The sequence below is a fragment of the Dichotomopilus funicola genome (assembly GCF_033296635.1).
Source record: "Dichotomopilus funicola strain CBS 141.50 unplaced genomic scaffold C8A04scaffold_98, whole genome shotgun sequence".
In the NCBI taxonomy this organism is placed as follows: Eukaryota; Fungi; Ascomycota; class Sordariomycetes; order Sordariales; family Chaetomiaceae; genus Dichotomopilus; species Dichotomopilus funicola.
The window spans coordinates 1-13,841 of NW_026944119.1; the positions used below are offsets into that span (position 1 = coordinate 1).

General features: G+C 58.5%; 4 protein-coding genes across 4 annotated transcripts; 2 read left to right on the plus strand and 2 right to left on the minus strand.

The window, feature by feature from the left end:
• Positions 1-554: 554 nt before the first annotated feature.
• C8A04DRAFT_40468 (uncharacterized protein) lies at positions 555-1,984 on the minus strand (the record flags this gene model as incomplete). Its single annotated transcript, XM_062784954.1, has 3 exons — positions 555-1,360; positions 1,406-1,706; positions 1,964-1,984. 3 exons carry the CDS (start codon positions 1,982-1,984, stop codon positions 555-557), a joined length of 1,128 nt encoding a protein of 375 aa, XP_062633097.1.
• A 1,123-nt stretch (positions 1,985-3,107) lies between these two features.
• On the plus strand, positions 3,108-9,329 carry C8A04DRAFT_15568 (ankyrin repeat-containing domain protein; the record flags this gene model as incomplete). Its single annotated transcript, XM_062778533.1, has 4 exons — positions 3,108-5,715; positions 5,764-8,108; positions 8,196-8,796; positions 8,941-9,329. The coding sequence occupies 4 exons, from the start codon at positions 3,108-3,110 to the stop codon at positions 9,327-9,329; spliced, it is 5,943 nt and encodes a 1,980-aa protein (XP_062633098.1).
• Positions 9,330-10,150: 821 nt separating this feature from the next.
• C8A04DRAFT_40470 (uncharacterized protein) lies at positions 10,151-11,830 on the minus strand (the record flags this gene model as incomplete). Its single annotated transcript, XM_062784955.1, has 1 exon — positions 10,151-11,830. The coding sequence occupies one exon, from the start codon at positions 11,828-11,830 to the stop codon at positions 10,151-10,153; it is 1,680 nt and encodes a 559-aa protein (XP_062633099.1).
• Positions 11,831-12,437: 607 nt separating this feature from the next.
• C8A04DRAFT_32753 (Alpha/Beta hydrolase protein) lies at positions 12,438-13,775 on the plus strand (the record flags this gene model as incomplete). The annotated part of the gene is made up of 1 exon (XM_062782210.1): positions 12,438-13,775. One exon carries the CDS (start codon positions 12,438-12,440, stop codon positions 13,773-13,775), a length of 1,338 nt encoding a protein of 445 aa, XP_062633100.1.
• Between the last annotated feature and the right edge of the window lie 66 nt (positions 13,776-13,841).

Below are 13,841 nucleotides of genomic sequence, written 5' to 3' on the forward strand. Positions count from 1 at the left end.
TTGTGTTTTGGAAGTGTTTTTCGGGGGATTTGTGACGAACGAACTGAAAGTTGTAACTAACTAAAAAATAGTGCCGGCATTCCACAGGTCTTGCTTCCGCCATGGTCGGATTGTTACGACTTTGCGAACCGGGTCGAGATGCTGGGGATTGGCCGCTGGGCAAATAAAGGGGCCAAGCCGCGTTGGAGGCGAGACGAGCTGGCCGCTTGCCTGGAAGACGTCCTGTTTGGGCCGGAAGCGGCCAAGATTAGGGAGGGGGCGAGGGAACTGGCTAGGAGGCATCCTGAATCTGCTGGCCGCGACAAGGCGGCATGTGAGATTTTGGCTGCGATTCCGTGAGGGAAAGGCACTTTCTCTCCTGTTTTATTTAGAGATTCAATGCAGAAACTTGCTGCTATGGCCATAGTATTCAGCTGGTGGGGTTTGATGGCCGTGGCTGGTATTGTACACGTATTGGACGTACCAATTTTCAGTGACACATATATAATAGTTAGGATAGTAGGCGGTACACCGCTGAGATCCTGAGATACCTTACAATGTAATTACCTCCGTACCTACACCCGGTTCGCTCTCACATTCCCCCTCTGCATCTTCCCCTTCGCACCCCACGTCCTCCCAATTCTCCCCGCCCTCTTCACCTCAAACCTCCTCGTCCTCAGCGCATTCACCGCCACAATAACCACAAACACCGCCAAAAACGCCAACACCGCCCCCATCGGCCCCAAAATCGAAAACACCGCAAACCCATAACTCGCCGCCTGAAACGCGTCATCCCCAGCCAGCTTGGTCGTGCCCAAGCCGACTTGCATGGCTGACAAGATGAGTAGGATGTAGGCCGTGCCCGCGATGATGAGCGCGGAGGAGTAGCGGTAGAAACTGCCGAAACTGTTGAAGGTGGCGAGGTAGCCGCGGGAGAATTGGCCGGTGAGGACGGCTTCGATGAGGTTGAGGCGGTTGAGGCGGAGTTCGCCGTAGATGAAGCGGTCGGCTACTTCGGTCCATCTGTTGTCGTTATTATTTTGGTGATCGCCACTGCTGCTGTTGCTGCTGGAGGTGTGAAGCAGCACCTCGCGCGCGAACCGCCGCCAGGATGGCCAGGTTACTTGGTTTGGGATCAGGCCTTTGTCGATGGCGATCCGGAAGTCGCTCTCGTGGGTGATGAGGGCGATGTAGCTGAGCAGGAGGCCCATGGCGCACTGGCGCAGGCGTCGTTGGGCGCATAGCGGTTTTTTGTTGTTGTCATCATCGTCGTCGTCGTGATCAGCGAAACAGCCGCTGCGCTCTTGTGGGGAGTAGAGCGGGCCTGCCTCGGAAAGTTCGCGCTCTAGCGTTGTTGTTGGCTCGTTGTGCTGCTTGGTTGCTGTTGCTCCTGCTGTTGTTTTCTCGGCGGGCCCGGGCCGATGACTTGGATGATGGGTGTGATGATGATGATACGGCTGATGACACCGACAAGTGAGATACCCCCTCCAAAACTCAGGATTCAGTAAATACCGCGGCAGCGGCTTGATAAAGATGCGCCCCCCGCCCCAGACGAGGTGCAAGTCGATGCGCTCACTGACAAAGATGTCGCGGCCGATGAGGAGCTGGTGGTGCAGGGGCCGTGGGGGTACTGGTCGGCCGGCGAGCCAGAGAAAACGGATGCGCCGGTGCAGACGCGTCGGTTCGAGCTCCTGGGTGAGGAGATCGAGGGGTGGTGGTCGCGTGCTCTGGTGTGGTGGTGGTGGTGGAGGTGGTGCGTGCAGGTCGTCGTCGACGCGGTAGGAGGCGGGGAATTGGTCCCAGAGGAGATTTTCTGGGGGTTCTAGGTTTGTTGTGTTGTCGTTGTTGTCTTGTGTGTCTTGTGGCCGATCGCTCGGTTTTGCGTTGAGTAAGATGGTGCTTGTGAAGGGCACAGACTGCAGAGAGCGTTAGCAAAATCCACGTTTTTACATGTTTACACTCATTATTAGCGAAAGCGACTCACAGTATCGTGTGTTTCGGCCATCGTCGCGTGTTGGTAATGCTACACTTGGCGGACTTCGTGTCTCGTCGTCATTCACACTTGGACTCGACCATCAAAACAGTCGTGTGACAATGACTGCAGGTGGTCTCGATATTTGGGGACCAAGACAGAATTTGAAATGCAACTCCTCGAGCCCTGTCAAGCTGTCACGGTTGTCAGCGAGGCTTGCCAGGGTCACTGCAGTAGGTCAGCAGGGGGTTGCACGGAACGTTCATGCAATGCAGGTCACCCTCGGGCTCGAGGCAGGCCACCACCGCCACCACGGTCTGTCAGACGGATCTACATCCATATGTCATCCTCCCTGCATAGGAATTAAGCCTGATCCGCTCAGCGCGCGGCTTTTAAACCATTGTCCTGCGTCCATCCCGAGGATTGATAGGTGACGGGAAGGTCCGGTCCGTCGAACGACGTGCTCAGCTCTAGGCAGCACGATTTCCCCATTCACAACCGGCTCACAACGCGTCCCCTCATGTAACACCTACTAACGTTATAGAGGCTCGCTAAGCTCGCTAAGGTTGTAGGTCTCACCCACATAGTAACTAATGCCGGGCGGGAAGGATTTAGGACCCATGTTTGCCACATTTATGTGACTGGCCTGGCTGGCTACACTAAACCCCTTGTCATGGCTCAAGTGGCTCGAATGGTCTGTCGCAGCCACCTCATTTTATGTAGCATCGTTGCTGCGCAAAGGCTGCGCAAAGCATTAGTTTGAGTGTACTATGCTGGTGCCTGGGGGACTTCTGGAACAAGCGAACACTACATACCATCGTCGTAGTTGTAGGGTTGCCTACAACGCAACGCAATGGGACAGAGCCTTATGGCTAGTCTCAACGTTGGGCATAGGTTGGGCGGGGTAAGCCGTAAGCCCCTGATGTTCAATATCATCGTCTCATGTCCCCTCTCATGTCCCCCCTTGTGCGTTGCGTTCTTTTCTGAGAGGGGCCCCCTTGACTTTGACTGGTTTTTTTCTCTCGATCTCAGTCTCAAGCGGCTGTCCGGCGCTAGTTATCTAGAACACGTCCTTACCTAAGTTACCTACCCTCTCAACTTACCGGGCTTCCGGTTCCTCTCATATCAGGAGGACTATCCCACTAGAGACGACAAGATGGCCAGCGTCGGCACCCAGGGGCTAGAACTCCAAGCCCCGCACGACTACGACGCCAACCCGGGCTCAGTCGAAATCGACATCATCGCGGTCCCCGGGCTCGGAGCCAACCCGTCCAAGAGCTTCGGGTCGGAGAAACTGCCAGCCAGCACAGCCTTCAACTGGCTGAGCGACGAGCGCGATGGCATCCGGTCCGTGATCCCCAAGTCGCGGGTGCTGCTGTACTACTACGACTCTCGCTTTCTCGGGTCGCAGGCCAAGGAGCAGACGATTTACAATGTGGCTATCCTATTGCTTGAGAGCATCGTGGAGAAGCGGCGGGGTCAGGAGGAGGCGGGGCGGCCGATCGTGTTTCTCGCTCATAGTATGGGGGGGTTGGTGGTGGCGAAAGCCCTGGTGCTGGCTGCGCAGCACCGGGACAAGCTGGAGTATATGAGGGTGGTGGAATGTTTTGCGGGCGGCATCTTTTTTGGTACCCCCTTTGGCGGGTCGTCGCCGCAGGCCAAGGCGTATCTCCTGGCCACCTTTTTGGAAAAGGTCGGCCGCGGGGTGCCGAACCAGATGTTGCAGCTGCTGGACCCGGACCGGGACTCGCTGCAGGAGCTGCGTCGGGACTTTGTGCGCCTCGCCAACAAGGAACCGCGGGCCTCGCTGGTGTGCTTCTACGAGCAGCAACCGACCGACTACATCAAGGAGAAAGTCGCGCAATGGGTGGGCAAGAACTACTTTTCCACCAAGACCGGCGGCATCGGGCACCTGTGCGAAATTGTGGTCCCGCAAGCCTCGGCCGCGCTGGACGGGTCCGCCGACGTGGGCATGGCGTGCGACCACCGACAGCTGAACCGGTTCGACAGCGCCAAGGACGGCCGGTACGAGAGCGTGCGGCACCACCTGCGGGACGTGGTGCAGGACGCGCACCGGATTGTGCGCACGCGGCTCAAGGCGTCGCGGCGGTCGGCTGTTGACGATGCGACGTTTACGCGCATCTCGCACAGCCTGAATGTGGTCCCCTTCACCCGGCAGCTGCAGAGCGCGCAGGCGCTGAGCGGCGATTCCGGGTGGATCCTCAAGGAGGATAGTTACCTGCGGTGGGCCTCCTCTACCTCTCCCTCTACTACTACTACTCCCTCCGAGCCGTCCTTGTGGGTGTCGGGAGACGAAGGGCTGGGCAAAACCAAGGCAGCAGCCGAGGTAATCCAGGAGCTGCAGAAGCGAGAAGCAGACAACGACGTAGCCGGCGCCCGCAACGTGATGGTGGCCTACTTCTTCTGCGATGGGACCCCGGACGGAAGCAAGGCCGAGAACCTGCTCAAGTCGGTGTTATGGCAACTGGTGCTCAGCCGGCGGTCGCTGGCGCAGTATGTGCGGTCGTTTGCGGCCCCTCAGGACTCGAAGCTGTTCCGGGGCAGTGGCCAGGGCGGGGGAGCCGAGGAGCAGTTCAGCGTGACGAAGCTGTGGAAGGGGCTGGCGGATATGCTGCGGGATCCGTCGGTGCACGATGTGTACGTGGTTGTCAACAACCTGCACTACCTGTCGACCGAGCCCGGCAGCAGCAGCACGGCCGAGTTCCTGGACAACATCTCGCAGACCTTGGCCACCTCGGCCGAAGCGGCAGACGGAGCGGACGACCCGATCCGAGACAAGGTGCGGTGGCTGTTCCTCAGCCGAAACCGGGAATCCATCCGAGACGCGTTGGTCAGGAAACCCACGGCGAGTTACGGAGCGCCCGCCCTGCACATCGACCTCAACGGCTCGTCTATGAGCGCCGTTCGCCGCGAACAGATCCGGTCCTTTACGCGTGGCCGGGTTAAGGCGCTGGCCGAGTCCAAGGGCTACAGTCTGGCGCTGCAGTACTTTGTGTTTAGCAGCCTCGAGAAGCGGTCCGAGAGCAGCAACATGTGGGTGGACGTGGTCTGCTGCCTGCTGGAGAGCGTCCCGACCGATTTTACGTTGGTCCGCAAGCTGCTGGAGTCGATGCCGCAGGATCCCCATGTGCTGATCCAGCGCACCTGGGCGCAGGCGCTGAAGGAGGACGATAATAATCATAATAATACCGACAGCAACGGCAGCAGCAACAATAACCACGACATCGAGACCACCAAGGAGATCCTCCGCACGCTGGCGATCGCGTTCGAACCCCCGACAACGAACGAGTTGGCCGTGCTCGCGGGGCTGGATCTCGACCCGGACGATGCCGAGTTCGACGACAAGATCCTGGCCAAGATCCGCGACTGTGGGCCGCTGCTCCGGACATACGACACCGAGACCTGGGAAGACAGCGGCTACCAGTTTGCGACGCGTGTCGACTTCATCCACCCCATGGCCCGGGACGTGTTGTACAGTCGAGAGATGAAGCGGATGATCGGCCTGGCGGGCGATGATGATCGTGACGGCGACGAGGGCGATGAGGGCAGCAATACCGAGGTGCGCTGGCAGCACGGCATTGTCGGCCTGCGGTGCTTTGCGTACGTGCTCGGCCAGCTCGGGACGCCGGGCGAGGACGAGGACGAGAGTGAGACGCTGAAGCGGACTGCGTTGTCGGCCGAGGACCAGGCTGATGCCGAGATCAACGAGCTGTTTCCGGCCGATGAGGAGGACCTGGACCGAGGTTTGGGCAGTACGTCTGCCACTGCGGTTAACGACGGCGACACCGAAGAGACCGAAGCTTTGGACGGTGTTCTCGCGTACCCTCTGCAATACTGGCTGCAGCACGGCCACAAAGCAACTCCTGACTTTGTCGACACGCTCGACATCAACACGCACCACGGTTTCTGGGCCCCCGACTCGGCCGCGCGGCAGAAGTGGTGGGGCGAGTACGCGAGGAACGAGGCCTACACCGACCACAAAGACATGACGGCGCTGCACATCGCCGCCTACTTTGGCCTGCTTCCCTTGGTTAACTCGCTTCTTCAGAGCAAACACGGACAGGGGCACGCCCACGAGCTGCACGCCCACGACACCTGGGCCAACCAGCCGCTGCACTGGGCCGCCAGCCGGGGCCATGTCCAAGTCTGCGAGCGGCTGTTGGAGGCCGGGGCGGACATCGACGACGGCATCCGCACGGGTGACTGGACGCCGCTGCACATGGCCGCTTCGTCGGGGCAAGCCGAGGTCCTCAGGTATCTTCTCACGGCACACTCTTCTAGCTCCGGCCACCCGCGCCCGGCGGCGGATGTCAACGCCGTGGCCAAGGAAGTCGGCACGCCGCTGACACTGGCGATTTTGGCCCGCCAGTTCCAGGCCGCCGAGATCTTGCTGGCCCACGGCGCGAATACCACGCTGGCCGCAGTCGATTCCGAGCCGCCCGTTGCTGCGGCTGCTCTTCGCGGGTCGGAGGATCTGCTGGCTACACTGCTGAACGCCGGCGGTGGCGCGAATTTGGCCTCCCACGAGTACGGGACTGCCCTAGCGGCTGCGGCGTCGGTGGGCCAGGCCAACATCGTGAAGACGCTGCTCTCGCTGGACCCAGACCGGGCCTCGCACCAACATGCCCTGGAGCAAGCCGCGGCTGCTGGGTTCCAGAGTGTAATAACCGTCATTCTCAGAGGTTCTTCCTCTCCGGGAGGTCCTTTGCCGTGTGGTCGGGCCTTTGAGTTGGCGGCCGAGGCCGGGCACGAGAGCGTAGTGACGGAGCTCTGGGGCTATCACGAGTTCTACAGCACCAATTACAACATCCACAACATCATCTCGCCGCAGGCCGTCAACAACGCGCTGTACATGGCCACCGACATGCAACGCGACGTCACGGTCAACTTCCTCACGGAAACCTGCCGAGCCGACCCCAACGCGGCTACGGGGTCCGAGTACGGCAACGCTCTGACAGCCGCCGCCTTCGACGGCACGCTCCCCATCGTCCAGCTACTGCTCCAACGCGGAGCCCGCATGGACGCCCCCGAAGGCTACCCGCTGCAAGCGGCCGCGCGCAACGGCCACGCCGCCATCGTCACTCTCCTGCTCGACTGGGGCGCCGACCCCAACGCATTCACCCCGCACATCCCGGAGGGTACCGCTCTCCAGGCCGCCTGCACCGCCGTCGGCGGCAGTGTCACCACCGCAGAGGTCGCCCGGATCCTCCTCGCTCGCGGCGCCCACCCGGGCTATGGCGCCGGCGAGTACACCAACCCGCTGATCGCAGCCACCAACCACGGCCACGGCGAGACAGTCAGCCTCCTCCTGCAGTACCGTGCCGACCCCAACGTCCACGGCGGGCCGGATGGCAGCACCCCGCTCATCAACGCCGCTTGCACCCTGCCCTCGCAATACCTCGGCCAGCTGCTGCAGCACGGCGCGCATGTGGATCAGCCGGATCCCGACGAGGACACCGCGCTGATCATGTCAGCGCTCGTCGGCGACAACGACTGCGTGGAGTTGCTTCTCAACCACGGCGCGCGGGTGAACCTAGGCGGGAAACACAACGGCACGCCGTTGGAAGCAGCTGCGTCGAACGGGTACGCCGAGACCTGTCGGCTACTTCTTCGGCGTGGGGCTGACCCCAGCGTAGGCGCGGGGGGACCATACCACACGGTAATCCAAGCGGCTGCGGCGTCGGGGGATCCGGAGACGTTGAAAGTCGTTCTCGAGGCTGCTGCACGGCACAGCAAGATCCTAGGGAGGAGGGGCGTAGACGTCAATGCCCGAGGCGGCCTGCACACCACTGCCCTGCACGCGGCTGCTGTACAGCACAACGATCGCTGTCTGCGTCAGCTGCTTGCCCTAGATCCGGACCTCAATGTCATCGCACAGGCACCCCCTATCTCTACTACGAACACCGCCACCGCCACCGCTACTACCAGAAACGGCGAAGTCAAGTCGACAGACAAAGGGACAGGCACGCCCTTGCAAACAGCCATCCTGGCCCGGTGCGATCGCAACGCCCGCTTGCTGCTTGAGGCCGGTGCGGACCCCAACGTCGTGGCCGGGAATCACGGCACGGCCCTACAGGCGGCTGCGCTAAGGGGCAGCGGGGCGTTGGTTACGCTCTTATTAGAGAAGGGGGCTATTGTTGATGGAGGGGCTGGCGAGAAAGGGGATACTCATGGTAGTAGTATACGGGGCTTTTTGGCCGGCCAGGGGATCAAGAACAAGAAGGGAGATGCGAGCTGGAAAGCGCTAGGCAAATATGGCCATCCGTTGATCGCGGCCATTGCGCGTGTCGATGACGAGGAGGGCGAGCGGGCCGAAGTCCTGGAGGTGTTGCTTGCGTTGGAAAACAAGATTCCGGCCGAGGTGTACCACGCTGCGCTGGAGCGGGCCTGGCAACAGCGGGACAAGGACGTGTTCAAGCAGGTGTTGGCCACCGTGAAGGCTGTTGCGGCCAAGGACAAGAAGTGGTTTCCCAATGTGAAAGGGTTGCTGGCGCAATTGAAGAAGAGGCAGCGCGATCGGCGTGTTATTAACGATGCGAATAGCGATTTCGACGATGATGAGGTGATTGAGAGGCAGGATATTTATAGTGAGGACGAGGTCGGGAACGAGGACGAGGATGAGGACCAGGACCAGGACGAAAACCAGCATGGGCAAGATCAGCAGACATCGTCACGTTCTCTGGGCGGCGGAGCCGAGACGTCCCGCGGTGGTCAACGAGCCGGCGGCGAAACTGGTTTGCCATACCGTTCGGCACCTTCAGCTACCACAGCCGGCGGGGGCGTGGGAAGCGCGGACACGGGATCTGGCTCCTGGGCTGGCGGTGGTGGTGGTGGTGGTGGTGGTGGTGACCGACAGATGAACGACACCACTGGGCTTGGTGCCGGATACGGAGGAGATGGTGGAAATGGCGGTAAGATAACCCCACCGGCCCGATCATACGTGTCGTCGATGCTAACCGTAAATTCAGGCGATTATGCCGCGCCGGGCGGTGGCCAGGCCCGGGGCTTCGGTGGAGGCGAGCATCCAGACGACGGCGAAGGTGCGGAGGACGGGAATGGTCAGTATGGGGCGAGAAGTCTGGGCCAGGACCAGGGCCAGTACCAGCCGGCGGAGGAGCAGGATCATGAGGCGTATACGTCTCGTGATGTAGCCCAAGACCCGGAAGATGCGGAAGATGGACAGGTAGAAGGCCAGGATGATGACCAGGCTGAAGACCAGGAAGATCAGCAAGAAGACCAAGAGGATCAGCAAGAGGACCAAGACGAAGGCCAGGACGAGCAAGAGGAAGAGCAAGAAGAAGAACAAGAAGAAGAGCAGGAGGAAGAGCAAGAGGAGGAGCAGGAAGATGATGAGTAGAAAGGGTAATGGGGTCTTGGTAAGAGTGATGGCCAGGTAAACGTGCCGATTCACTCCGTAGGACACAGGTACATACAAATCCACATCCCTCCTCAAATACCCGAAACAACGGGGCCTGAAATTGCAGAGTGAAGGGGGGCTGCTGCACGACAGGCCGGACTTCATTGTGCATCAAACAAGTATACGAACTTATTGCGCTATATAGCATTAGTCTTTTGGCGGTTTGCGATTGAAGAGTACATGGAGTTGAGTGGAAGTGAGGTCTTACAGGTGAGGAGGGCAGCGATAATCAGTACACTAGGCCATTGTTAAAAGTGTTGGGGTGTTAACGTGAAGGCGCTGGACGAAAATGAATCCACGGTTGAAACTGTGACCTGTCCAGCAGCGACAACATGCGACAGTAAGGGCCAATTGCTGCAGCGGTTTACGATCCCTCTTTTGCGACAATCATAACTATCGCGGTTGAAACGGCCGATTGAACGTGGAACTTGCTTAGAACTAGGAATGTGCGTCTTCAAGGTGCGATTTGTTGAGATTGCTTTCCTAGAAGAGAATAAAGGAAAGAGCGACCCTATCCAAGCATACCCATAGTACACTTATTCAGTGTGCGCCACGTGCGACCACCCAGGGCAGGAGCATGACACTAGGTACCAGAAATCGTAAAGTTTTGATTGAAGATTGGAATTGGAAGGGGGGAAACGCTAGGATAATTAACCCGCAATCCCATACGGCTCAAATATCCAAGATATTGCTCCAATGCACATCGCAGTTTGCTTCGACTCATTAAAAAGTATGTACGGTGTACATATACGTACAATTCACTACAAGTTAAACCGACTACCCGGATTATTAAGTTCACAGACCCTGAGATACTGTTCCCGTATCCAGTCGACTTGCCCCCTACGTAACCCACGACAGATGAGGTCTCCGCCCTCCTTTGACAGCACTTTGACCAGGCTATTCAAGTGGAGCAATGCGTGTGAAGGGCCTTGAACTAGGATATGTCGCTTGTAATCGAAGAGATTCATCGCCTGATCCCCTGCTTCGTCCAAGTCTTGGCCGTGGTAGCTAGGGAATCTGATCTCTGGGTCCGTCAAGTCGTGCATGCCTCTGTGATGTTGCCGGTTGCCCAGGTAAAACGGCATGGACCGGCAGATGGAGTCCACCAACTCTCTTCCGCGGTTGGGATCTGGGAAACTGCATTCCTTGCCCTTGGTACTAGCCATCGACATGATTTGCTGCAGCGCCTCAGGGGGTGCTTTCGCAAGCAGACTAAGCTGCATCCGCAGGACCATGAGCCGGCAAACACGCCATACATTCCAGATGGTGGCAATCTGGACGGTCGGGTACACATCGCAGAACCCGTAGTAAGCCAAGGTGTCGTCTTGTTCGGATTTTATACAAGGCTGCCATGAGGCCGGCACCAACTGAACCCAATCCAAGAGTTGTGCATCCACGGACAACACGTCCTGCCACCAAGTCGCGAGGGCCTGACCATCCACCAAGCTATTGGTTTTGGCGCTCACGAGGATGGATAATCTCTTTTGTAAACCGGCAATCGAGAGCCCGATCATGTCCAAGACCGCATTCGGACTAGCATTAGCTGGCATAGAATCATCCCACCCCACAGCCGCATCGATCCAAACATCCAGACTGGAGGTATCATCCGGTTGCTCTTCCATATATGTCGACACATCGCAGTGCCGCAGGTAACCTCTCAAATACGCGCGGCACTCCGAATCCTCCGGGACCACGCCCCCACTCCCGCTCCCGGCGCCATGGTCGCCATGTGGATGTTCAAGCAACGCCCGAGCCCCGTCCTGGTGAACACGCATGGTACGCTGGTGCGTCGATCGAGCAGCAAGGCTCTCATAGAAATGCATCAGGATCGCGCTGAGCACGGTACTGTCCTTTGACCGCTCGAGGGGGTCATCGAGCGATGCTCGCAGGCGACGTAATGCCTTGGTAAACGGAGGATGAGGTGTTTGATAGCTGTTCGTTGTTGTTGTTGTTGTTGTTGGAGTTTTCCACATCCTCCAGAGCTTGGTTGACACGGCGACCAGGACGGTGGAGAGGACTGAGTCCGGGTGCTCCTTGGTTACGACGGGGAAAAGAGGCTCGAGGAAGCCCTGGGTTGAGTTGAAGCTGCGGCCTAGGCCCGCGATCGAGGTGAGGAAGAAATTGACGGCGAATGAGTCGTCGCTGGGGGTGATCGTTGCTGGTAATGGTACGATAGTCTGCTTTGTCCATTCTGGCGTTGTCGACAACATGCGAGGACTCCTCCTAGACCGTGATGTCGGCGAAAGGCGGCGCCTTGCAGCCACAGTGTGAGTGCCCTGGTCCTTGAACCGAATCCCGCCCGTCTTTTTCTTCTCTGATTCGTAACCTCCACACTCCCGTCCCAGCCGGAGGCATTCACGACAGCTTGGCCTGTCCTCGTCGCATTTTACGCGTCGTTTGCGACATGTCGAGCAGCCCTTTGAGGGGCCATGGTTGACCATGTTTTGTTTGCAGTGAGTGTTGCGCAATGATCATGCAACGGCTCACGAGGGGCCGAAGACCGATGATGTCGCTTCTGGTTGATGAGAGTTGGTGCCACGCGGCCGATTCTGTTTTTTTTTTTGCGATTCGCTGCATCCTTCTCATCTGCCGGACTTGCGTTGCTATGTAGCAAGACTTGGGTCTTATGGGCTGGGCTGCCGAGGCTACCTCTGCTAGGATGGCAGTGTTTGCGATGGAAGGATGGGAGTTGCGACAGCCGTGGGGTGGCTGAGTCGAACCAGAGAGGCTAAGATCTGTAGGCAGAGCTTACAAGGCGACCAATCGCAAAGAAATTGCCTTGTCCGTCCTAGTCGTCGTGCTGACGGTATTATTCAACCAGGAAAACACCAATCGCAAAACAAGGTTGGATGCACAGCTGGTGGGTTGCTCTTGAGTGCTGGAACAGATTGTGAGAACAGGCAAACGGCGATAAAAGGGAGTGCATCGCCGGGAATATGGTAACTTGAAGATGTGGTCAATACCATCGTCAGCAACTCAGGCTCACTGCCAACCCGACCCAATCGTCTCTATTGTACAGTATACACATACTTCCTAGTGCCTTTAAAAATGAAGTCAACTTTCCTGTTCAGCGCTGCCCTACTAGGGGCAACGGTAGTCTCAAGCTCCATTCTCTCCCGCGACTCTGAGTCTGGGCCACCACCTTCGTCAAACGAGCAGCCGGAGGATCCCATCATCCCCCTAAGCAACGATACCAGCTTCCATTTCGAGCTCCTCTTCACCCTCGGAAACACCGTCTTCGGCGCCGGCGACGTCAACGACGTCCTAGCCGCCGCCAAAGCCATCAAACCCGGCAACTTCACCAGCTGGCTCGAGACCTTCCACGCGCTGGCCGAACACACCAAGACGCAAGCCGAAGACCCAAACAACGCGTACGACCCAGTGAATGTCCGGGACGCCTGGTTCGCCGCATCGAGCTACTACCGCCAGGCCGACTTCTACAACCACGCCAACTGGACAGACCCTCGTATCAACAGCTTCTGGCTCGAGCAACGCGCTGCGTTTGACAAGGCGCTTGCTGCGCTGCCCGTTCCTGGCGAACGGATCCAGATCCCGACCGATAACAATTTCACTATTGAAGCCATCTGGTACCCAGCCGCAGCCGCAGCTGACGGGGTCAAACAGCGGCCGACCTTGGTAATCGGCAACGGATACGACGCCGGCCAGGAAGATTCCTACCACTCCTTCGTCGTCCCAGCCCTGGCCCGCGGGTGGAATGTCCTAACCTACGAAGGACCAGGGCAGCCGACGGTTCGGCGCAATGATGACATTGGGTTCATCCCCGATTGGGAGAAGGTTCTCACGCCCGTGATCGACGAGTTGCTGAATCGCAAAGGCTGCTACGTCGACGAAGACCGGCTGGTCCTTGTTGGCATTTCCATGGGTGGGTATCTGGCCGCTCGCGCTGCTGCGTTTGAGCCTCGGATTAAGGCGCTTATTCTCAATGGTGGCGTGTGGGATATCTACGAGGGATACTCCGGTCATCTGACGCCGGAGCTGAAAGAGCTTCTCGATGCGGGCAAGCAAGAGGAATTTGACGAGGCTGTGTTGCCGCTTTTGGAGAGCCCAGAGGTGCCTGTGACCCTGCGGTGGGGGCTGGGACACGGACTGTGGTGCTTCAAACAGCATTCCCCGTACTTGTGGCTCGAATCGCTTAAGGATTACGCGCTCAAGGACGTTGTTGAGAGGATCAAGGTACCTGTTCTTGTTGTCGATTCCGAGTTTGAGGGGTTCTTCGCTGGTCAGCCGGAGGTTGTCAAGGACGCACTCGGCGATAAGGCAACTTACAAGTTCTTCAAGGGAACAGCTGGATATCACGTCCAAGTTGGAGCTGGGCAGGAGTGGAACAGGTACCTGTTTGCCTGGCTGAACAAGATACTAGGGTGAGCAGGATTAGCTTCAATGTGTCGCGACTCGGCCTAGAGGTTAGCCAAAAAGGTCATTTGTATTAGA